Genomic DNA, 25,447 nt, shown 5'->3' with positions numbered 1-25,447 from the left:
AACCTCCCTAGAACAGGATGTCCAGCTTTTAATCTCCTGAAGTGTAGCTAAGAAACCACTGCATGGGAAGGAAGTCAAGCCCATCAGTCTGAAGACAGCCTGATCCTCCCCACTTCCCCACCTCAGCCCAACTTGAAAATCTTCATTTTTAGGCACGGTGACACTGAGCAGCCTTGCAGATGATGGACAGAAGGACTGGGCTCACACAAACAGCTCCACACTTGCAGTTTGCATCAGCCACAGCACTCAGCAATGCAAATTATCTTCCTCAAACTCTGCAGAGGAAGGGCTGGAGGTGCCTGGTGACAGCAGCTGCTTCCCCTGTGGCAGCCACTGGAAGCAGAAGCATGTGGCAGCTTCCTTGCAGAAAGCTCTGCCCTTAAAAATAAAGCTGGAAGAGAAACTGCTTCTCCCACCTGTCCTTTGTAGAGAGGATTTCAGATATCACCCCCCAAGAGGAAGGCTCCAACCCAAACTGCCTGGTGGACACACTCCCCACACCAGCACACACCCTCAGAGTGTGGCACTCACTGGGTTACGCGTGCCTGCATTTCCCCCTGTCCCAGTGGCTTGGAGAAAGCCCAGTTTAAACCTGAAACGTCGTGAAATGTTAAACTGCCTGGTGGACACGCTCCCCACACCAGCACACACTCTCAGAGTGTGACACTCACTGGGTTTGTGTGTGTTTCAATTTCCTGCTGTCCCAGTGGCTTGGAGAAAGCCCAGCTTAAACCTGAAATGTCAATTTAAACCCTTGCTCATGAACAAGATGGGCTTTAAGGTCCCTTCCAAACTAAACCAGTCTGGGCTTCTGTGACTCTCAGAATTTTGGATTTTTATTTAATTTTAGTGGTGTTTTCTAGGGACTGAACTGTGCTGGTGGAGTGGCACCAAGCAAGTGAAAAATGGAGTTAATCAGGGCTGCAGCATCCACAACCACCTCAATTTCCATTTAATATCAGCTTGTCCTTTCCTTGATTTCACAACACAGTCAAAATAGAACAAACAAAAAATTCTTTCCCCGGGAAGTTTCAGTTCCCTCTTCTCAAAACTGCGTCAACGACAGACGAGGCACGCTGGGGTCTCCTCTCATTTCCCCTCAGAACCTCCACTCTCCCCAGGAAAGAAAAACAGTGAGAGGTCTCCAATAAGAGGAGAAGGTCCTGGAGGGCCCAGAATTAAAAACATCAGAGCACACAATGGCCCCGACCGTGCTGCAGCTTTTCATTCCGGCCATTGTCCGCTAAGAATAGCCCAGAGCCCCACGGCCACATTGTGTGCTCCTGTCCACCTCCCTGCCAGGGCTATTTAAAGCCTAAAACAGCTTCTCCTCAGATGTCAGCTCTGGCTGGGAAGTAAGAGCCAAGGCAGTCTTGAGATTGTGGATTTTGAAGCGCTGCCCGCTGGGCGCGGGGTGGAGTTTGTGATTAAAAACAACAGGAGAGGAAAAGTTGCTGCGAGAAAACGGCAGGGCAGGTGTGGAGAGCTGCAGAGGACAACAGCACATCCGTGAGCCAGCTCCTCACAGGATCACACAGCCTGGAAAAGACCCCCAGGACCAGAGTCCAGGCTGTGTGTGGTGGTGCTCACAGGGGTCCCAGGACAAGGGAAGAGATGAGAATCTTGACTCCATGTTTCAGAAAAATGGAGTTCTGAAATTATTTGATTATTATATTATTTTTGATATATTATGTTATTATTATTTTATTATATATATATTACTTTATTATTACTTTATGATATATATTATTTTATTTTATTATTATTTTATGATATATATTATATTAAAAGTAAATGATATATTAAAACTATACTAAAAGAATAGAAGAAAGGATTTCATCAGAAGGCTTGCAAGGAAAGGAATGAAATGATAATAAAAGCTGGTGACTGACCAGAGAGTCTGTGTAGAAGGGGCTAACAGCAGGCTTGTTAGCTAAAGGAGCGAGAAGAAGCTGAGAAGTAAGAAGAAGCTGATAAGAAGCTCTCTCTAAAGTTGTAACTAAGGAGACTGAGAGAAAAAAGATAAAAGAACTTTGCAGTTAGACTAAGCATTTTTTAGAAAGATAGTTAAGTTACTATAACTTCTCACTAACAGTATAATGTTGATTTATTGTAGCTAATAGTAAAGATAGAAGAAGCATAAACAATTGGAAAGTGTATAAAAATCAGCCATGTCCAATAATAAAGTGTTGCCAACTGAGGCTGCTTGTGGTCTCTGCTTTATGTCGCGACCGCCTCGACAGCGACAAGTCTGAGCCAGCTGGGCTGTGATTGGCCATTAATTAAAAACAACCACATGAGACCAATCCCAGATGCACCTGTTGCATTCCATAGCAGCAGATAACCATTGTTTGCATTTTGTTCCTGAGGCCTCTCAGCTTCTCAGGAGGAAAATCCTGGCAAAGGGATTTTTCAGAAATTATCATGGCTACAGCTGTGACCGATCCCCACCGTGTCCCCCAGACCATGAAGTGCCACCTTCCCAACAGGAGCTGGCTGGTGCTACCTCCAGGACTCCTCCATTTCCAGCCTGGGTAAGGTTTTAAAGACAATCCCTGTCAGATAAAGGCACAGAGAATTACAGGACAGAGATGCACAGTGAAGTTACCCTCCCACAATAAATATATCCCAAGTGTGCCTGCACTGAGCCACAATCCAGTGATTTTCCACTGAACACCTGAATTTTTCATTGAATTACCTGGCCAGGGACTGTAGACAGCTCATTCAGGTGCTCCTCTGGCACACTGCTGGGGTTTGAAATAATGAGGGGTCAATTTTCCATTGAACTTCCTGAATTACCTGGAATTATTAAAATCTCACTGATCCAGCACCATTCCTATGCTGATACAGACAACAGGTACTGCATGAGTCACAAACCCACACAGCAAATTTCACAGAAGCTGAAATCAGCAGCCACTCTGCTTTCCAAGAACAAAACAACACCAGCTAACCTCTGTGACTTGCAAGGAAATCCAAATATATCAAAACCCAGGCACATGCTGGGAATAAATGCCAATGCCCAGGGATGCTGCTCATCTCAGCACGACTCCTTTATTCTTTGTGAGTGATACCCATGGACAAAAATAAAGCCATGGGCTCAGGCTATGCCTATAAACATTAATTGTTGTGATCTGTAATTGTCACACAAATATCAGCCTTTAAAAAAAACCCCAAGTTACTCAAGCCCCAGGAGCCCCATCAGCACCTTGGTGCTCTTAAGACATCTGGAAATGCAAGGCAGGATTTCTCCTTCTATCTGCAGCTGTGCAGAGCCCAAAGCTCCTCTCCAGCTCCAGTTTGGGTCCAAAAGGAGCAGAAAAGTGATTCATCCTCCCACTGTGCATCCAGGCTCCCATTTTCCTGCCAGAGCCCACCACCTTTGGCAGCTCAGAGCACTCCAGCACCGAGGCAGGAGTCACTCCCAACAGTGGGAACATTTGGTGACATTTCCACTGCTACAAGCAGGGAATGAATTTGAATCAGGACCTATAAAAGATGGAGGTTGAGTCATCCAACTTCTCGTGCACCAAACTGGGTTTTGCTTCTTCCCCCTTTTCTTGCTGTATGTGAACAGTGCATTAAAGAAAATGTAATCAAGGAACCTCCTAGCAAGCAAAGGGAAAAAACAGCCTCAAAAATGAACTCAAACTCACTGATCAATTCTGTTCTGCTTGCTGAGTTCAGTGGACTTCTGACTTCATCTACAACAACCCTGCCAACAGGAGAAAACTGAAAATTACCTCTACCCAAATCAAAATGACAGCAATTAAGCCATTAACAAGCAGCTTGGTGAGTTCAAGCCATCAGCCTGGAGTATTAAATGGCATTTTAAGCCTTTCTAGGAAGAACCATGCTTGCTGTTACAGCTCTCCAAGGGCTTGAATGGATGGTTACATGCTCAAAAAAGCTGCATCTGCCTGAGCAAGAGAACTAAAATTACCCCAAAAATCAAATCCCCACACCAGCAAGTTAACAGTAGGTGTAGAAAAACTATTAAGCCAGCCAGTGTGCAGTATTAGTTTATTTAGAGTAACCACATTATTAACCAATCTGCCAGCAGTAATAGAAGCCATCCCCAGTGTCACCACTGGCACAGAATTCCCAGTGTGCAGAAAACGCTGGGATGAGCAGCCTGACCTCAACACAGAAAATGAGATCACCACAGAACCAGGCACTCACTGAAATTTCAAGCCCAGCCTAATTACTGCCAGGGCAAAGCTGATTTCTCTCTGCTCCTGACACATTTTTCCCCCTTCCTCCAAGATTGCTGTGCAGTGTTTTCCTTGTGAGGGATGGCAGCAAAAGCCAGGTGAGCACTGAGACAGCACCAGAGCACTAAAAAGTATTAGTTTATTTAGAGAAAAAAGGGAAAAGGTCTCTGCAGCACAGGGAATCTTCTGTTTGCTCTGGGACCAACCCCTCTTCCTCACACACACCCCAAAAATCCATCCCAGCAATGAGGGAGCCCACCCCAAGGAAACAGGGTTTGTTCTACACAAGGAAAGGATAAGGAATCACCCCACAAATAGTTTGCTGTGCTTGATCTACCCCCAGAAAATACATTTAACATTCACAAACTTCCTCCTGTTTAAATTAAAAAGCTTCCCAAGGCTCAGTGGGAACAGGGAAGGTTGGCTTCAACACTAAGGGTTCCTCAAGGATGTGGGGAAATGGCAACACAATCCCAGTACAGGAGGTGGCAAAATGAGCATCCTTCACATTCTCACCTGGCCTCTCTTCTTGGCAGCTTGAAAGATTTCAAGATTTTAAAATATAAATTCGACATCCAGGACTGGCAAACCAGTATCTCTGCCAGCACTGAACTTCACACAAGCCTCCCACTCCTAAAAATAAAACCTAAAGAAAACAGCCATTCAAACTCAATCCCAGTGGAGCAAAAAGAACTTTGGGAGAATCACAAAAAAAAAACAAAACTGGTGCTTAAAAATAGCAAACCTGATTGTTTGTGTTGGGAGATTTCAGGGGAGTGTTTATTTCCTTCTTAATCCCCAAAACAGCAGGAACCAGAGAGAGGGGAAAAGTGAAGGGAGAAAGGAATGAAAGCAAGGGATAACTGCAGACACATTTCAGCTTGCTGACAATCTGATTCCAGACTCTACAAAGTTCTGACTCATCCCTGGAGTTGTTTTCTGATTGTTCTTTGCAGCTCAGTTTTATTTGAGGGATGAGCTGCATCCCCCTCTCCCCGTTTCAGGGACACCTCATTCAGCATCACCCTGGGATTTGTCCTTCTGTCCCCTCCAAAAATTCAAAAGGGAACAACAAAAAGAATCACAAAGTAAAAGCCCTGTGCAGTTATCTCCTCTGTCCAAGTGATTTTCTTGAAAAGAAGAGGCACATCCTGTCCAGCCAGGCAGGCTGCACTGCCAGACAAAAAACAAGATATAAAAAAGCTCAGTGTTCTCTCAACATGTTTCAAGATGTGTAACTGAATCCCATAAATCTCACCAGAGACCTTGATTTAGGTCATTTCGAGTAATTCACTACCATTTAATCTCCTCACCTACTTTTGGGCTGCTTGGAACACAGTGGCTGAGCAAGATGTGCTGAAAGGCCCAATTCAGGGAGCCAGGGAACACAGACTCCCAAAACCAGATCTGGATCAAGGGCAGGAGGATCCCTGTCCTCAGCCAAGGCAAAGAACAGCTCTGACACCAGCACACCACAAACAAAGGCTGGTTTCAACTGGAAGCTCTTTCGATGATCATAAATAAGCTTTTCAAAATGGAAATGCATTTAATTTTAAAGGAAAAAGGCAATTTTTTTATTGCATGCATGTTATAATACACATGCAGTTGTGTATTTGATTTGATAATAAATCAAATAATATCAAATTGAATAATTTGATTATTTAGCTTTAAGGCAGCTAAGAAATAATAAATTTATAACATTTAAAATGTGCTACAGGAAGTTCCAGAATCAGAATTCCCTGAAAGACAACCAGGGCTTTTGGGTTTTTCAGGCATCAAAGGTACAAGAATTCGCAATTGTAATTATTATATATGATTCATAAACTCCCTCATTTACACTAAGAGGAAGAGAGACCAAAATCTAAGCAGAGATAAGATACTGAGTGAAATTTAGAAAGGGAGACCAAAATCTAAGCAGAGAAAAGGTGCTGAGCGAAATTTAGAAAGTGATGCAGTAATAAAATATAAACTTCAAGAAATCTGTGATACAGCTGAAGAGCTCTTTATTGTATTGAACAGAACATTGTGTTTGGGCTACTCCAGACAAAGCCAGATAAATAAATACTTCATACACTTTTTGATAAAAACACAAAATCAAAAGTGCTATAATCTGAAAAAAAAAAATTCTCTGTAAGAGAAATGAGGAATTGTTCTCCAAAAAAAAATGAATGGTCAACAGGTTTTGGTGTTATTGCCATAAGCAATGAGACTTCAGGGGGATTTTTGTTTTATTGACAAAATCAGCTTTTAGAGAGGCATAAGACAAGAAGCAATGGAAAAAAAAAGGAGGTGGGAAGGAAAAGGAACCTGCTCTCCTCGTACTTCTCAGAGCTGGATTTGTTCTCCCTATCGCTGTCAAAGCCTCCAAGTCATTCTGCAAACACAGCACAAGCTCCCCACAAGACAGCCCAGGCAGGGCTGGCTGCATGCTGATGGCTTTCATTAAAAATAAAATAATAAATAAATAAAAATCTACATACTCTTCCCATCCCCTGCACACACCTTTCCACGCAGGACCTCAAAGCAAGCTCCTCCTGGCAAGGAGAGGCACCGATCTTTTGGGACTGATAAATGTGTTTAAACAGTCAACATATAAATAACTTCTTACAGAGAGCCTTCCCCAAGATACAGAATCCTTCAATTAAAGGTAACAGCAAATTAGCAGCACTTTCATCCCAACCATAGCAGCTGGTGGAGCTGCTCTGGCTTTGGGACAGGGTGGGGTGCAATGGGAATTATTTGCATGAAGCCTGATCCTAAAACCGCTGCAAACCATGTGAGGGAGCTGGGAGAAAATTATAGCTGCTATTCCAGCTCCCAGCCAGTGTTTAGTGTGGAATTCACAACTCAAGGAACCTCCAGCAGCACAAAAACAACATTAATTCTCATCCCTCCATGTGGGATGTTGGATATTGTGCAATTTCCCAAACCTTCACAGGGGTTTGTCTTGTTCCTCCCCAAAATTCTGATGGGATCCTTCAGTCTGGGTCCAGTTCTGAGCCTCTCACTTCAGCAAGGACATGAAAATCAAGGAGTCAGGAGCAGCCAGGCAGCAAATGGATAAATGACAGCAAGAATGCCCAACTGTTCCAGGGTGTTTATCAGAAAATAGTGTTTAGTGTGGGATTCACAACTCAAGGAACCTCCAGCAGCACAAAAACAACATTAATTCTCATCCCTCCATACGGGATGTTGGATATTGTGGAATTTCCCATACCTCCATAGGGGTTTGTCTTGTTTCTCCCCAAAATTCTGATGGAGCCTCGAGTCTGGGTCCAGTTCTGAGCCTCTCATTCCAGAAAGGACAAGAAAATCAAGGAGTCGGGAGCAGCCAGGCAGCAAATGGATAAATCACAGCAAGAATGCCCAACTGTTCCAGGGTGTTTATCAGAAAATAGCTGGGAGTTCCAGAACAAAATGAAACAAAAAGCCCCAACAAAACCAAACCAAAACACTTCATTCACTGCCAAAAGTTGTCACTGCTTTCAGGGTATGAAAGAAGGCTCTACCTGCAGGGATTTTCCAAAGGGGGCACTGCCAGAATTTTTTCTCCATTTAAATCTGAAACCAAACCACCACCTGAATTTCCACTGACAGGTTTGGTGGGAAGTGTTTTTAGCCAAGATTTTCAGGGAGAAAGTGTGAAAAGTGGAAATAAATGGATGCAAGGAGCCCTTCCCTGCTTTATTCTATGAAGTTCACTGTGATGGGGGAAATAATCTGACATAAAGCCTAAATTAAGATTAATTCCTTAAGTATGAAGACAATGGTTATAAATGTGTTTGGCATTAGGCAACTGGCCTAAATAAAAGGACTTCTCTTATAGTTATGTGTAAATTAATTTATCATTACAGTCAGAAATTAATCATTTCATGGAAGGTAACAGCAGCATATGGATTGATAAAAGTTCAAACCAACCTCAGAGCTAACACAAGCAATCTGGATGGCATAAGGAGGGAGAAAAGGCAATTTAGCAACCAGCAATGAGCCTTCACACACACAGGAAATAAAATCAACACTTGAGGGGTCCAGAAATCTGCTCCAAGGGGTGCTCAGCCCTAATTCTGAGTTTATCCAACAACCCTGATCAGCAGAGCTGAAATCTTTGCCAACACAAGCTCCCTGCTAAGGAACCTCACACATTTAGTACAGACAAAATTTTGCCTTGCAAATAACCAGAACCCAAGAATGTCACAGCTCTGATGAACCTGGCAGAGCTCAGATTATTTAAGCCTCTCCCAGCCTGTCTGTGGGTGCTTGTCCATCCTCCTGCTCCCCCTTTTTTTTTTATTTTTTCATTTCTACAGCACAGCTTACAAGCACCAGAAACAGAAAAGTTAAAAAAAAAGAAAAGAAACAGAACAAGGAGTATTCAGAGTTTTTAGACATCCAGCTCCAGGGGGAAAACACAAGAGCACAATTTCATTCATAGCAAGTTGAGTTTCCATCCAAACAGCATCAGTGTATCCTGTGACCTTTGTAGTGCTGCATTTCTCCCTCCTTTCCCCCTCCCTTTTCCAGCTGCACATTTTAAAATCCTATACAGGCAAAGCCTTTTGTTCCTATTTCAGCATTTTCCTGCAGCTCTGGGTTCCTCCCTGAGGAGCTGGGACCCTCTGCAGCACAAATACTGGGGGGTTACTGGTGCTTTTGAAAAGTAACTGGGATGAAGCCTCTTCCTCCTTCACCAGATGGAGAGAAGACAGAAAAGTCAGGGTTCCATTCATGAAAGAGACCAGAGCAAAGCCAGGCTCCTTTCCAAAACCACTTCACAGGGAGTTCATTTATTAAATTTCTGAGTGGCTGCTTATCAAACACTGGGGAAAAACCTCCATGGGCCTGCACCTCCACACTCTGCTTTGTCACTGTCACCCATTCATCCCCTGCACAGATTAAGGAAAAATGAGACTTTTTCCCTCCTCACAGCAACAATGGCTGCTTCTTATTAATGTGCTTTTCTGTCCTCAGAGTTTGATGCATTTCAGGCTCACCAGACTTGTCAAAACACACCTATGATGATTTGCTTTATGGGTCAGAGGTCTGAATTTACATTTGCCAATAACCAAAATAATCCATATATTATTATTATACAATATAAGTATTATATATATTATTATATATGTATTACATTATATACAATTATTATATTGTTGCATTATTATAAGTGCATTTATTATCTATTAATAAAAATATGATTTATTATATGTGTGTTTATTAATAATTATTATTGATTATTATATTGTTATATATGTAATATATTATAACTATATTATATATGTGTTATTGTATAATGTATTTATTATCTATTAATAAATGCATCTTGTATTATATCTGTATTTATTAATAATAAATTGATATTATTGATTATTATATATGTATCATTATGTTATTATATTATTACATAGGTATTATTATATAATTAATATTATATCATTACTATAACATTATAATTTTTATTATATAATGTATTTATTATCTATTAATAAATACATCTTATGTGTATTGTATTTGTATTTATTAATAATAAATTAATAGACATATCTATAAATTAAAATATTAAATATAAATAAATAGACAAATAGGGAGCTAAACAGGACTTTGACAGTGGATTTGCTCAATACTCCAGCCAGGAAAACAGCCCAGCCAGAGGGAAGGGATGTCAGCATCTTGGCACATCCAAACAATTCCCTGATTCTCCTTTACAGGCACTTGATCCAGCTCTGCCTTCCCAGGAAGGGGGGAGAGCATCAGCTTTGCTTCATCTCCACTCAGGGATGGATACTCACAGTGCCAGCCATGGCCTGGGGAGCAGCTCACTCCTCTCACAGCCGTCATTTCCCAGGAAAACGCTTGAGACAGGGCCCTGCAGCCCTTCCCAGGGGAACTGGGCTGGAAAAAGGAGAATGGTCACACCCCTGCTGGCCACAGCCCTGCCCACACTGAGGAGTTACACCTGGTGGATGAGTGGAAGCTTCTTGAATACATGATCCTAGCCCAAAAAATTCCCCGCATTTTACCACAAACAGTGCTAATGAAATATGTGAATAACCCTATTTTTATATTTTTTTTTTCCCTAGAAGCAGCAGAATCACATACAATGTGTTTTAGTACCACATTTTATTTTATTGCTGTAGGTAGGACAGCAAGAGCCCTGCTCCAGGGTGAACTTGCATCAAGAAAAGGATGTTGTGGAATTTCCCAATTTTCCCACCTAAATTCACAAACTCAGAGCATGACCTGCTGGCCCAGGACCCACTCAGGGACTCATTCCCAGGCAACAACTGTTGATATTTTAAGTAAATTCAATTTGCAAGCACTCCCCATCTATAAATTGCATCGTTCCCTGGTTTCCTCCCTGTAGGAAAACCATCCTCCAATGACAGCGGTACAAAAACAAACCAAAAATCCTTCCCTGCTTGCAAGAAGCCAAGAAGCTCTTCCTGGAAAGTCCTGTGATTTCAGAAGAAATAAAAATAAAACAACAAAACCAAGGTCAGATGTGGCAGGACCAACGCTGCTGCAGCAGTTGAGGGTTGGAGATTGAAATCCACGCTGGGTTTGGAGTAAATCTGATTATTTGGTTCCTTCTCAAGAGTCAAAAAGGCAGGAGCTGCTCATAAGGCAGCTCCCCTGGCCTAATTCAGCCCATTCCATAGAAAACAATGTGAATTATTGCTGGAAACCCTTAAAGACCTAAGGATTTCTGCAGCACATTTAGCAACACCTGTGATTAACGCTAAACTCAAAAGCGGAACAACTGGGTCAGGAGATTTCCAGTTTAAAAAACAGCAAATAGTTACTCTGATGGCAAAAAATTACAACGTTTTAAATGGTTCCAATCCATTTACAGCATCTTCTTGGTAAAAAAAAAAACCACACCAGTTGAGCTTCCTCACATTACATCCATATGGTTTCTGACTTCAAACACATCCAGAGTTTTCAATGAGCATTATCCAGGGATTTCACAGAAAGAAGGCCCTGTTTTGTCTACTGGATTGCTGCAATTTGGGAAGAAAAGGGGAGAAAAAAAAAGTAAAAATGGAGACTGGTCTCTACTGATGGAATTACTGCAAGGTCGAGACCCTTTCTCCCATTTTCTTCCACACTTTTATCCCACAATAAATCCCATAACTGCATTTGTTTCGATTGCCTACAAAGCACTGTCAGTATTCCAAGAGCAGGACACCCGTGATGTTGTAGGAATTCTCAGAGAGAAGCCATGAAATCTGTGAAAGTCATACCAAAAAATGAACTAAATAAAGTTGTGAGTAATGAATATCAACTGTGCATGGCACAGTGAAAGCCATTCAAGGGAACATGTGCTTGAACATACTTTCCATCTCAACAAAAGTTCAGATTTTTCACTCTTCATAACGACAGCTGAAAAAAAAAAAAAAGTTGACCAGGCAAAGAGATTCTTCCAAGTAAATCTCCAAAATGGCCAAAAAAAAAATTAGCAAGGATTTAAAAAAAGAATAAAAGAGGAGTGGAGCCTTTTAACTGACAGGAAAAGGGAAAGATACTAATTTGTAACCTCACCACGAAAGGAAATCATTTAGAGCTGAGGAAAAATGTCCTGTCCCTTAGCTGGGAGTCAGGGAAAACTGGCTATTACCAGTAAACTTTTTATAGAATCCTACTGGAGTTACACTGGCAATTCCCTCTGCTTTTGGAGGGAACTGCAGCACTCCAGGGGATGGAGTGGCTTGGTCAGCTTTGCTCTCCAGCCTTCCAACACCTGATGAAACTGCAAAAAAAAAAAAAAATTCGAAAAAAGGGATTTTGGAGCTGGAAAGAAGGCAGACTCTGCATTCCTTCACCTCTTTCCATCCTCATTAATAATCCATTAGCAGGAGTTGGACACAAAAACACAAACTATTGCTGGAAGATCAAGGCAGTCTCCCAACGCCCCCTTCCCCCTTTTTTTGGCACCAAAGGCTGCTTGGCTGGGCCAATCCAGCTCCAAAACTCAAGGGATTAGCACTATCAGGAACTGCAGAAAACCAGATGATTCCACAGCAATTCCAGAGCCCCGAGTTTGGAGCAAGTCATTGTTGCAAACAAATGGAATCACTTACAGGCACAGAGCCCTGATTAACTGCAAAAACCCCTTAAAAGGTAGTTTTACATTTTAAATGGGAACGTTAATCCAACGCGTGCAGAGTTAAAATATCAGAATTCAGGATTTTTTCACTCAACCACACCGGGGTGAGGGGTTGAAAAGTCTCTTTATAGGGTGTATTAAAAATTCTGGGAATCCCACCCAAGGATCAGTCACAGTGCGCAGTGACCAACCTGGTGACCTGAACAGGTGGTGAACACAAAGGAGAAATCAACATTTATGTGTAACATCAACACCACTGAAAAATCCCAAAGTGCACGGGTTCAGCAGTAAAATAAATGGCAGTGATCTCAGCTCGTTGATCTAAAAATCTGAAGGTAAAAAAATCCTGCAACCATTGAGAGAAATACCCAATTTTTGGTTCAAATCATCACCAAAAGCATCACACTTCCCTTCCAGCCCCCAAATTACAGCTCTGACCCCATCACAGCTCCTTTTGCCATCTTTACACCCTGAAGGGCTGGACCAGCTCACCAGGATTAAAAACTGCCCAGCATCCCTCAGGAAGATGGACCATACAAATGAGATTTCCACACAGCATTTAAGGCAAAAAAAAAAAAATCACAATCAGATCAGACACACTCTCAGACATTCAACACAGAGAGGGAAAAGGGATTTATCCAAAATTTATCAGCCATTTTGGGGAGGTTTAAGGGAAAGTTTTGAGACATTTCAGTAGCCTGAGTGTGATGGCAGCTGGGAGGTTGCCTCAAGTTGTTCTTATCAGGAATCTTCCCTCAGCAAAGACAAACTCAGCTCAGCAACCACGCAGCCACCTCTGGGCTCTGCTTGCTCCTGCTGTAAATTACCTCATCCATTTGTCATATTTTTAGCACTTTTTGGGCTGGGCTGCAAGATCTGCAAGAGATGCATTTTAACCTTTGCTAGCGACTACTCAAGGACAGAAGTGGCTTTATGAGCCCTCGCTGTGTGAAAAAATGTCAGTATTAAATTTCTGCAGCTCAAATCATGGAGCTATTTACTGAGGCTTTATACAAACTAATTAAATATAAGGCTCTCGTGGGACACGAGGAGAAAGAAAAGGAGAATTAAGAGATAAATCACTGGCTTTTCTTTCCTCAGCAAGTGTACACTCCAATTTAATATATTAAACCAAAAAAACACCCTGACAGTGCTCGCTCGGGCACAGAGAGGCAGCAGCATCCCAACCTCACATGGAACAGCATAAATTAATTATCTCTGCCTCACCACAACTTGCACAAAGGAATTGGGAGAGACAATCCAGACAAGGGGATGAGCTTGAGATATCAAAGGCTCCATATGGAGTGGGGGAATCTCACTTTGCAGCTTCACAGGGCTCCCAGGCTTTGTGAGCACATGGCACTGGGAGGTATCAAAGCAGCTCTTCCCTCCCCTGCTGGCCCTGGGTCATCCTGGCAGGAGAATCCTGACTGCTTGACAAGATTCCTGCTGGAGTTTCCTCAAAAAAAGCACTCCAAGAGGTCCCTGGCCAAGAGCAGAGAGGACAAAGCATGGAAGCAACAGAGGAAGGCTGGAGGTCAAGGCAGGTGTTGGGGAAAATCAAAGTGTGGGTTAATTCCCTTCTGCAGAAGAGTGGGGTTGGAGCTGGACCTCCAGGTGTTGGGGAAAATCAAAGTGTGGGTTAATTCCCTTCTGCAGAAGAGTGGGGTTGGAGCTGGACCTCCAGGTGTTGGGGAAAATCAAAGTGTGGGTTAATTTCCTTGTTCAGAAGAGTGGGGTTGGAGCTGGACCTCCAGGTGTTGGGGAAAATCAAAGTGTGGGTTAATTTCCTTGTTCAGAAGAGTGGGGTTGGAGCTGGACCTCCAGATGTTGGCGACCATGGGGTCACTGGGCAATCCAGCACATCCTCTGGGGAAAGTCAGAGGGTCAGAGTCTGGTTCCAGACACCTCCACAGATGCACAACCAGAGCGGACAACAGGAAGGAGCTCCTCGCTCCCTCCATGCCCCCTGATCGCTGCAGGGTAACTTTGGTTAAAAAAAATCTTCAGGAATTGATTTCATTCAAATGTTTATCTCCCCACATGCACAAACCACGGGAAGGGCCAGCTGCACCCAAAATAGACAGAGAAATGGCTGTGGGGAGACAAAAAATACCTACAGCTCGTGGTTGTAGGAGGACAGAAAGTGTCACTCATCCACACCATGTCCATCCCTGGACATGTCCCTGAACTCTCAGAGCAGCCTGGGATAGTGGAAGATGTCCCTGCCCATGAGATGAGCTTTAAGGTCCCTCCCAACCCAAACCATTCCATGATTCTTTGCCCTGCTGCCCCTTTTTCAATAAAAGCCACCGAGCTTATTCAGCAACAGAAAATCAAAAATTTTGCTTCTTGATGATCTATTAATCAAGCCATTCTTTAAATGGTTTCTGATTAACCACTTAAGGCTATTAAATTTTTAAACAAAGCTCCATCATTCCATTAGCAATCATTTAAAGTGCTTAAGGAGGTGTTTGTGGATTAAGGGTTTTAAAGGGAGCCTCTAAACACCGCTCCCAGCACAGAGCCAAGCACAAAAAACGCTGTAAGTTTCTAAATGCCAGCAAAAAATATCTGAGTTTTGTCATCAGAGGAGCAGATGCCACCTCAGAACACGTGATTCATCTCACCCCCACAGCCCCTGCTCCCCTTCCCAGCTCAGGGAAAGGATTTCAGAGTTAACATTTCCCTGCTGCTCCCACAGCTGAGGGCAGAACTGGACACCAAATTCACCCTGTAGGAACCTCGGTGTGTTTGGTGAGGAGGCAGCAGCACCACATTTGTGGATTTCAATGGATTCGGCATCATCTCATCCTCCATGGGATGGAGAGTCCTGTAATTAGTGCCTGGAATCAGGGCTGAGAGATTCCCTAAGGAATCCCAGCAGTGTCCAGCTCAGGACTGAGCTATCTGTGGGATTTGCATGAGAGGCATTTAGGGGAGTGATGGAAAAGCAGAAAACAAGCAAAGGAGCAAAGTCTCCCCCCAAAGCTGGTACCCAAAGGCAGGGAGAGAAGGATGCCCATTGTCAAAGCAGCTCCTGAAAGGTCAGGGCTGGAAAAGGGAAAGGAAAAGCTCTAAAATAAACCCTAAAATAAATCAGGAGATGTAGGACAGGGCTGCTGCAGGACTGCCCTGTGCATTTCTCTGGGATTGTCATGGTTTTGCATGAGAGACATTTAGGGGAGTGATGTAAAACCATAAAACAAGCAAAGGTTTGTGGTGTTCTGGAAGGGGCAAAGTCTCCCCCCAAAGCTGGTACCCAAAGGCAGGGAGAGAAGGATGCCCATGGTCAAAGCAGCTCCTGGGTGGGAAAGGGAAAGGAAAAGCTCTAAAACAAACCAGGGGATGTAGGACAGGGTTGCTGCAGGACTGCCCTGTGCATTTCTGAACACCTCCCTCCAAGAGATGGATCAGCAGCACCTCCTGACCCAGAGCCGAACTGGGACAGGGACAGGAGAGCATCCTGAGGTGAAGGCATCCCTGCCCTCACCCCAATTCAGGAAGGAAATCCCCTTCTCCCAGCTCCTCCAGATCCCTTCCGCCCTCCTTAACCTCCGGCAATGCTTTAGAAGGCCAAAAAGCAAAAAAAAAATTAAAATAAATCCATGTGCCACTAGTGCAATCCACTTTTGGGAGCACATTTCCAGGTCAATGACAGCCCCAGAGATGAGCTGAGCTCTGGCAGAAACGAGGAAGGCTCCTTCCCATTTTCCTGCTCTCTTGTTTGAAAAGGAAGAGGAGGATTTCTAATTTATGCAAGAGCTGAGAGGTGAGAGGATGTGCTTTGCTAATTCCAAAGCCTCCTTTCCGTGTTATTCCCAAATATTGTGACTGCCAGCTCGCATCTATCACGCACATTTTGAAGGGGTAAATAATGAAAGAGCCTACAAGCCTCTAATTTGACGCTGACTGCAATTCCCACTTCCAAAGACAGCAAGAAAACAGGAATAGAAACTAAACCAGTAAAAGAGAAACACGCCCTTCTCCATTTCTAACTTTAAGAACCTCAATATTCAAGGGGAAAAAAAAATCAAAATAAACTCTCAACACAGCTTCATATTTGCTCAAATGAGCATTTTTCAACATAAGTACCCAAACTGCTTCTAGGTGCAGGGCACAGGGGTCAGGGTAGGACATGGCTGGTAGGACAACACATTTCAATGATTTGCACCCAACAAGCAAACCCCCCTCCCCAGCAGGAGCAATAACTGAGCACCTAATTGCAAAACAATATCTTAATTGTCAATTTGAATCTAGGTTTCCTCCTCAGATTTAAATCTGGCTTTTTTTTTTTCCTTTTTCAAATTGCATTGATTTAACTCAATCAACCCTGCCCGAAGGCCATCTTTCCTGCATGCTCTGAGCATACCAAGCAAGTTTCAACCAATTAGATAAATCACTGAATCTCAGAACTTCCTAGCAGCGACGTATCAAGCCATGCACAAGCTCTAATTATTCTTTTAAATACGTCTCATCCTGAAAACTTCACCAAAATAAGCAGCTCAGGGGGGAATTTCACCATCTTTTATTATTTTTTTTTTTTAACCTAGGGCACATGATAGCCAGCTGAATTCTGCAGGAGACTTGCATGGTCATTGCAAAACCCAATGTTTAAACGTGTTTATTATTCCCTGTGCTGATGGGAATAATGCTGCTGCACGAGTTTTATTCATTTATTCTTTTTTTTTTCTCTCTGTGTGTGTGTACACCCACACCCACACCGCAGCCTCGAGGTGTTACACTCCAGCACGGCAAGGAAAAGCAGGGAATGATGATGGACTCACCCCGAGGAAAATCCCGAATAATGGAAGTTTCTAGCACAAACAGCTTCCCAGGGACCCCGGAGCACAGTCCCCCATCAGCAGCAGTGGAAATATGCTCCTGTGACACTGCACAGATTGTTCAAAGATTCCCATGACAGGCAGAGGATTAAAAAGCAATTCCCTGCCTCTCATATTTCACATGCAAAGCCGTCTCTGGGAACGGCAGGCAGGAAAAGATGGATCTCCCCGAACTCAAAAATGCGGGTATTCCATTAAAAAACCCCCTTAAAAACGGCAGCATCAAAGCAGGAACTGCCCCATAGGGACAGACACAGCGCTGCAAACCCGACCCAGCTTTGTATTCCCAAAAAAAACCCCTGCAAATTCCAGGCAATCTGCAAATGATTTCCCTCTTCCCCACCCAAACATCCACTGCAAACTCCTACAATCGCCAGGCAGGCTTGCAGGGAAGGGATGGAAATAAAACCATTCCTTACCTTTAACTTGAGTGTCGTATTCAGCTATGATCTCCTTATCCTTTTTGAATTTTGCTGGCGACGTCATGTTTTCTTGTCCAAAAAGCTGAATAACCTCGAAAGAGATCCACCAGAACACGAGATATAAAAGGGAATTTTCGCTCCTCTCAGCACGATGCCTTGGCTTTCTGCTCGTCCTTCCCTTCCCCCCCCCCGCAAAAAGGGAAAAAAAATCAAAAAATCAGTCCATGGAGAGAGGGTGTGAGAGGGAGCACAGCAGCAGGAAAATGCAGATGTTGAGATCAGCGGATGGAAGAGGCAGCAGTTTTGTCTCCCTGCACCAAATCCTTGAGCAGCAGCATCAGCCTGGCGAGATCCTGCAGCCCCAAAGGCTCTTCCTGATCCTCAATAGCACAGCCAGGGAGTGGAAGTCCTTCCGCACATGTTTTGTGTGGGTTTGGTTTGCCCTTTTTTTATTTTTTTTTCCCCTCTCTTCTCTTTTTTTTTTTTTTTTATTTATTTCTTTTAATGGGCACGGAGATGATGCAAATCAAATCCCAAACGAGAGCAGCAGCAGAGGAGAAGCAGCTTTTGGTTTGCTTGCCTACAAATACAAAAAAAAAAAAAAAATATATATATATATATATATTTAGAAAATTACTGCTCGCAGCCCAAATTTGTGATGGGAAGCAAAGCTGCCCTGACACCCTGACATTGCAAATCGTCCTTTGAGCAGCAGCAGTGCGAGGTTCCAGCTGCAGCCCCCAGGTGAACACGCCTACACCGGGACCGGGCACGGCTCGGACACGGCGGCTCCTTCGGGATATCCCGGGGGTGGTTTGGGGTGCAGCTCCCGGGGGAATAGGGGATGGTTTGGGGAGCAGGGATCCTTTGGTATGCGGCTCCGGTGGGAGCTGGGGTTCATTTGGGGTGCAGGTCCCGGGGGAGAATTTGGGGTTGATTTGGGGCACAGGTCCCAGAGGAGAATTTGGGGTTCAGGTTCCGGGAGAGAGAATACGGGGTTCATTTGGGGTGAAGGTCCGGGAGGAGAAGGTCCCAGGAGAGAATTTGGGGTTGATTTGGGGTGCAGGTCCCAGGGGAGAATTTGGGACTGATCTGGGGTACAGGTCCTGAGGGTTATGGGGCTGTTTGGGGAGCGGCTCCCAGGTGAATGGGGCTCCTTTGGGATGCGGCTCCAGTGGGAGAATTTGGGGTTGATTTGGGGTGCAGGTCCCGGGGGAGAATTTGGGGAGCAGCTCCCAGGGGAACGAGGCTCCTTTGGGATGCGGCTCCAGTGCGAGCTGGGGTTCATTTGGGGTGCAGCTCCTGGGAGTGCATTTGGGGTTAATTTGGGGTGCAGGTCCAGGGGAAGACTTTAGGGTTCATTTGGGGTGCAGCTCCCGAGAGAGAATTCGGGGTTGATTTGGGGTGTAGCTCCCGAGAGAGAATTCCGGGTTGATTTGGGGTGCAGCTCCCGGGGGAGAATTCGGGGTTGATTTGGGGTGCAGCTCCCGGGGAAGAATTCGGGGTTGATTTGGGGTGCAGCTCCCGGGGAAGAATTCGGGGAGCGGCTCCCGGGGATTCCGGGGCTCTTCGGGGAGCGGCTGCGAGGCCTCCCTGGGCTGCGGCGCTGCCCCGGTCCCGCAGCATCCCCCGCTGACCGCGGGCTCGGCCCCGCCGCCGGCAGCCCCGGGCACACCGGGCGCGCCCCCGCCGGGCGGCTCCGCCCGCAGCTTCTCCCTTTTCGGTTTTCTTTTCGGGGGGGTGTTTTAGGGTTCCTTCCAGCGCCCGCTGCGCCGTGCAGGGCGGGACACAACTTTTCCCCCGTCTTTTCTTTCCAAATTGGATTTGTTCCCCATTTTTTTTGGGAGGAGGGGGAAGGAGGGCGGGCGCGCGGCCGCAGCCCCCGCGGGAGATGCGCGGACGGGAGGAAGAAATAAATAAACAAACACGGCACCCGCCGGATCCGCATCCCGCCCGGGATAGAACAATGCGGGCGGCGGGGAGAGGAAGCGTGGGGGGGTCCCGAAGGGGGGGCCGGGGTTGGGGGGACGCGGCTCGGGGCGCTGGGGAGGCGGCGGGGCCGGCGGCGGAGCGCTGCTCGTGGCCTGCCGGGGGTGGCACGGGAGGGCCGGGGGTCGGGCAGCCGGGCGGGGCGATTACCTGGGCGCTGCGGAGCCGCCTCCCGCAGCCGGGCGTCCTCCGGCCGCTGGCGCCCGCCGCCCGGTCCCCCGCACCGGCCCGCCACCGCCCCGCCCCACCCAGCGGCTCAGCCAATGGGCGCAGAGCGCTGGGTGTGAGCGACGGGCGTTATAACCAATCAGACATTGCCGTCCACAAGATGAGCCCGCCCCCTCTTCCCGCCGCTTGGCGCCCGTGGCACCGCCCCGCCGGCGGAGCGCGGCGCAGGGGCGGGACGAGAGTGTGAGTGACAGCAGATACAACCAATAAAAGCGACGCATGGCGCGCCTTTCCACCAATAGCCAGGCGGGAGGGGTGGTGCCACCGGATTTTTCAATGCAGTGGGTGTGGCCTGCGGCGCCCAATGGGAGGGCGCGGTTGGGAATTCAAACTGACAGGTGGGAGCGTGGCCGTTGGTGCTGGAACGGGACCGGACCGGGACGGGAACAGAAACCGGGACCGGGATTGGGATCGGTACAGGGACCAGGATCGGGACCGGATCGGGACACGAGCGGAGCGGACCGGCCCGGGCTCCCAGCCGCCATGTCGTCCAGCAGCGGCTGCACCTTCGCGGACCGGTGCGTGACCGTGCTGTGCTGCCGGTTCTGCCGGCAGGTGCTGAGCTGGCGGGGGATGCAGGCGGTGCTGCTGGCCGACACCGACACCGACCTCTACTCCACCGACATGCCGCCCTCGGGGTAAGCGCCAGGAACGGAGAAAGCGTGGGTTCTACCGGGGCACGGGGTCCTGCCAGCCCCGGGGGACACGGCTGGCATGGCTCCGAAATCCGCTGTCACCGGCAGAGCGGCCCCGCAGTGTGGCGGTGCTCACAGGGGTCCCAGGATGAGGGAGGAGATGAGGATCTTGACTCCGTGTCTCAGAAGGCTGATTTATTATTTTATGATTTATATTATATAGTATTTTATTATATCATATATAATTATCATATAGTACTATATAATTATATATTATATACTATATTTATATATTATATTATATTATATACAATATATTATATAATTATAAGAATATTATATACTAAAACTATAATAAAAGAATAGAAGAAAGGATTTCATCAGAAGGCTAGCAAGAAAAGGAAAAGAATGATAATAAAATCTTGTGACTGACCAGAGAGTCTGATCCAGCTGGACTGTGATTGGCCATTAATTAGAAACAACCACATGAGACCAATCCCAGATGCACCTGGTGCATTCCACAGCAGCAGATAACCATTGTTTGCATTTTGTTTCTCAGGCCTCTCAGCTTCTCAGGAGAAAAACATCCTAGCAAAAGGATTTTTCATAAAATATGTCCGTGACACTGCAGAGCACGGGTTACCCCATCCCTGCATCCCCAGTCCCAGCAAAAAGTGAGGCTGTGCCATGCAGAGCAAACCCAAATTTTAATTTAATCCATCCCTAGGGATGACACAGGCTCAGCAGGCACAGGAAGCTCCTCCCGCCTGTTCCCAAAGCGAGGATTAGAATTTGAAATAAAGACCCACAAACAAAACAAACCTGATCTGTCACTGCTGCCAGGGCTCTCCCCTGGCTGGGCTCAGCTTTCCCATAGCCAGATTTGAATAGTAAGGAAATCAGGTTGTGAAATGACATGGTAATCAAAAAGTATGGGTTGGAGAGGAGATAAGCAGTCAAAGGTTTGGGCTTAGACATCCCTGAGGTTTTGTTCTGTTTCAGAGCTGGGATTTGGCAGCAATGTCCCTGAGCAGGGTTTGATGGCAGTGCCACACTGAGCACCAAGGCTCTGGCATCTCCTGCTCTTTGCAGCTTCTCTGCACCTCAGGATGCTCCTAAATATGCACTGGGAAGCCTCTTAGAGCATCTCCATCTTTATTTGTTAATGCTTTCAGGGTTTCAGCACCAAACTCTGCTTTTCTGGGCTATCTTAAGAGGATTTTTGATACTCGTGCAACGTCACGTGGGTCTGTTATTCAAATTTCCATATGAGGGGGGCTGAGAGTCAGAAGGAAAGTAGAATAATGTGGTTTAAACCACCCAGGACCAATGGCAGCGTCGGTTTGTGGTGACTTCAGCCCGGTGTCATTGTGACCCTGAGGCTGTGAACCACCACAAATCCAAACTTTTGTGCATTTCCCTCCCCCAGAACCGTGGATTTCATCGGGAGCTGCTACTTCACTGAGATCTGCCAGTGCAAAGTGAGGAACATCGCCTGCTTGAAGTGGTGAGCAGCTCACACCCACCCCACAGGCGTCCCAGCCCTGTGTCCCTTCCTCTGTCACCTCCTGCAGCTCAGGAGTTATGGGCTGAAGGAACAGCTTGCCTTCCTTGGTGCAAATTTAATGCTGCTGGGGAGAAAAATCAGGGTATTTCTGTGAGTCCCCAGTGGAAATGTGACAGCATTTTCAGGAGGATGAGTCTCCTGAAAGCTTCTGTGCCACCTGCCCGATGGAATGTGTGCCTCAACACTGAGATTTCTCTGTGAATAAGGCCCCAGCAAGAAGCAGTTACTCATTCTCTAATTAATAGAACATCCTCTTGGCAGATTGCGTTGCTGGGAGCAGATGGAACATGCTGTCGCTGAAGTTCTTGGAGTTCTTTTATCCTCCTTAATAATGCTTGATATTTAAGGGTGAAAACAACAACTCCCAAAGAGCTCACAGTTATCTGAGAGAATTCTTTCCGCTCCCTGATGGAGATTTTTACCTTTCTCAGGTTTGAACAACTGGGGGGTTGTGATAGGGAGAGAGAATTCTTTCTGAGAGAATTCTTTCAGCTCCCTCATTGAGATTCTTACCTCTTTCAGGTTTGAACAATTGGGGGGTTGTGATAGGGACACAGTATTTTGGTTTTTAGATAGAAGTAGAGAAACAGAAGTATCTCCAGGTATTTCTAATACCAGAGCACATGAAAATGGATAAATGCTTGTTATGGTTTCAGTCTAGGAGAGTTGATAAGGGTCAATAATGGCCCAGAGCAGCTGTGGCTGCCCCATCCCCATCCCTGAAGTGTCCAAGACCAGGTTGGAGCACCCTGGGATGGTGGAAGATGTCCCTGCCCATGGCAGGGGGTGGAAATGGATGAGATTTAAGGTCCTTTCCAAGCCAAACCATTCCATAATTCTCAGTTTCATCACTCCTGCTGCTGGCAGCCTCCTGTGCACGGTCCTTGTGTACAGGTGAATTTTGGGTGTGAGGAATTTCTCTGCTGGTTGGAATCACTGCCCTTCCAAAGGAAAACAAATAAATCCACCAGCATTTGTTGGTATGTAAACTAATCTGGGTTACACAATTTAGGTTACTAAACGCTTCTCTGTGTGCCAAAGATCTAAAACTCAGATATTCTGTAACTCCCAACAGATGTTCCCTAAATATTTCAGATACTCGTTTCACCCTGTTCCCTTAACCCTATCAAAACACCAGCATTACACAAAGCCCTGGCACTGGGGCTGTTCAACTGGAGCTGGAAAAAGCCCCCAAGATCCACCTCTGTCCCCAGGCTGACTCTTTCCCTTGCTTTTCCAGTGGGAATGTTGTTGGCTACCACGTCATCTGTCCCTGCAAGCCCTGCCTGCAGTCCTGCAACAACGGCCACCTCTGGATGTTCCACAGCCAGGCCGTGTTTGGCATCAACAGGCTGGACCCTTCTGGTGAGGGACACCTTGGCTTCCTTCCTTTCCCTAAAATCCTCGTCCCCCATCACAGAATTCACAGAATCACTGGGTTGGGAGGGACCTCAAAGATGATGGAGTCCATCCAGGTCCAACCCCTCAACTGAACCCTGGCACCCAGTGCCACATCCAGGCTTTGTTAAACACACCCAGGGATGGGGACTCCACCACCTCCTCAGTCCCCGGGAATTTCTAAAATTCACAGAATTCACAGAATCACCAGGGTGGAGGAGACCTCAAAGATCATCAAATGTAACCCAGCCCCAGCAGCTCACTAAACCCTGGCACCCAGTGCCACATCCAGATTTGTGTTAAACACACCCAGGGTTGGTGACTCCACCACCTCCTCAGTCCCTGGGAATTCCCAAAATTCACGGAATTCCCTGAATTCACAGAATCACTGGGTTGGGAGAGACTCAAAGATCATTGAGTCCAACCCAGCCCCAACCCCTCAACTCAACCCTGGCCCCCAGTGCCACATCCAGGCTTTGTTAAACACACCCAGGGATGGGGACTCCACCACCTCCCCAGGCAGAACATTCCAGAACTTTATTGTCAGATTATGCTCTTTTCTGACCCAGAGATGGGGCAACTCAGAGGCATCTTAAAAACTTTTATTCCCTTTTCAGTCTCATGTGAAGGGTGAGACAACACAGGTGTTATAATTCACACCATCACAATCAGAAGTTAACTATTTCCTAATTACAACACATCACAAGTGTTTCTTGGCCTATCAGCTTTTGCCACACCATGCTGTAAATGCCTAATTCTCTACAAATTCATTTCCCACACTTTATCACCCTTTCAGGAAAAAACTTTTCCCTGCTCTCCAGCCTGTATTTCCCTTGGTGCAGCTCGAGGCTGTGTGCTCTGGTTGTGTCAGTGCCTGGAGACAGAGCCCAGCCCCAGCTGAGCACAGGCACCTTTCAGGAGCTGCAGAGTGATGGGGGCACCCCTGAGTCTCCTTTGCTCCAGGCTGAGCACCCCCAGCTCCCTCAGGGCTTCCTCACAGGGTTTTGGGCTCTTCCAAACCCATCTCCAGCCTCATTGCTTGCTCTGGATGAGGAGGAGGACCAGGAGAACTTCCCTTCCTCTCAAACCTGGGGGTTGATGAGCACAAATTCCCTTCCCTGCACACCAGGGAGGTGATGAGCACCCCTTCCCTTTCTCTCAGACAATGGAGGATTGATTAACTAATAAAACACTGCTAACAGAAATATTTATATTTTTAACTTAATTTTTAAATATTTTGTCACATAGACTTATGCTACAGTGTAAGTTTTCTTAGCTAATCATGCTGTAACACACAAATCTACAGTACTGCATTCTCAACTTCTTGTTTACCTTTTATTTTTACCTTTTTTTCTGTATCTTAAACTCTAAAACTTTAAACTTTCTTCTTCTTAACATGTTAATTTAACAGAAATAATATTTCTGTTATATTATTTTAATATAATAGTTATATAATTATATATAATGGTATATTTTTTATAATATATGTTATATATTTAATAATATTTGTTATGTGTTTTATGTTAATATAATTATATATGTAATATATAATGTTATATAATTATATATTGTTATATTATTTTATAATGTTATTTATATAATTATTTTAATATTAATTTTATATAATATTCTTATATATTTATATAACTAGATAATAATAAATTTATATAAATATATAAATATTTATCCTCTGAATTGGGCTGAAAAATAAACAACACTCCAAGATCACTTTGAAGGAAGATAGAAAATAGATTTATTCACCATGAACGTGACTTGCTGGGTTTTGCAGGGATTAATTTCTCTCAAAATAGACAGTTGTGCAACTCAAAAATAAGGTCACAATCCAAAAATATCTCTTTTTTTCCCCCTCCTTTGTCTCCTTCCCACCAGGTGTGAATGTTTTGCTGTGGGGCAACCTGCCAGCTCTGGAGGAAAGCACAGAGGGAGACACGTCCTGCACCTCCGAGGAGGAGTTCATCAGATAAATTCCACCTGCAGGACCTCCCCTGCACTGGTGGCCTGGCTGTTTGCTTTGGATTCATTTCATTT

The 25,447-nt window shown here is 45.5% G+C and overlaps 2 protein-coding genes across 4 annotated transcripts in view; one reads left to right on the top strand and one right to left on the bottom strand.

Annotated features, from left to right (window-relative positions):
* SRGAP2 (SLIT-ROBO Rho GTPase activating protein 2) overlaps positions 1-19,788 on the bottom strand; it is a 115,030-nt gene extending 95,242 nt beyond the window's left edge. For all 3 annotated transcript variants that reach the window (XM_066565424.1, XM_066565425.1, XM_066565426.1), the window contains exons 1-2: positions 19,721-19,788; positions 17,579-18,161 (exon numbers count right to left, since the gene is read on the bottom strand). In XM_066565424.1, the coding sequence (XP_066421521.1) occupies positions 17,579-17,645 (67 nt within the window). In that variant the 5' untranslated portion in view covers positions 17,646-18,161; positions 19,721-19,788. The remainder of the gene's footprint in view (positions 1-17,578; positions 18,162-19,720) is intronic.
* Positions 19,789-20,230: 442 nt separating this feature from the next.
* Positions 20,231-25,383, top strand: FAM72A (family with sequence similarity 72 member A). The gene is made up of 4 exons (XM_066565480.1): positions 20,231-20,436; positions 21,863-21,940; positions 23,241-23,365; positions 25,289-25,383. Exons 1-4 carry the CDS (start codon positions 20,282-20,284, stop codon positions 25,381-25,383), a joined length of 453 nt encoding a protein of 150 aa, XP_066421577.1. The 5' UTR covers positions 20,231-20,281.
* The last annotated feature ends 64 nt before the right edge of the window (positions 25,384-25,447 follow it).

Source organism: Molothrus aeneus, chromosome 24 (assembly GCF_037042795.1).
Source record: "Molothrus aeneus isolate 106 chromosome 24, BPBGC_Maene_1.0, whole genome shotgun sequence".
Taxonomy (NCBI): domain Eukaryota; kingdom Metazoa; phylum Chordata; class Aves; order Passeriformes; family Icteridae; genus Molothrus; species Molothrus aeneus.
Note: the sequence above shows the minus strand (reverse complement) of the source record. Positions and strands in the feature narration are given on the sequence as shown.

Bases quoted from the DNA above. Each gene is read 5' to 3' on its own strand.
- FAM72A (XM_066565480.1), top strand. From the start codon at position 20,282: ATGTCGTCCAGCAGCGGCTGCACCTTCGCGGACCGGTGCGTGACCGTG. The intron at 20,437-21,862 runs GTAAGCGCCAGG...TCCCTCCCCCAG, and splicing joins ACCGACATGCCGCCCTCGGG to AACCGTGGATTTCATCGGGA. The intron at 23,366-25,288 runs GTGAGGGACACC...CCTTCCCACCAG, and splicing joins CAACAGGCTGGACCCTTCTG to GTGTGAATGTTTTGCTGTGG.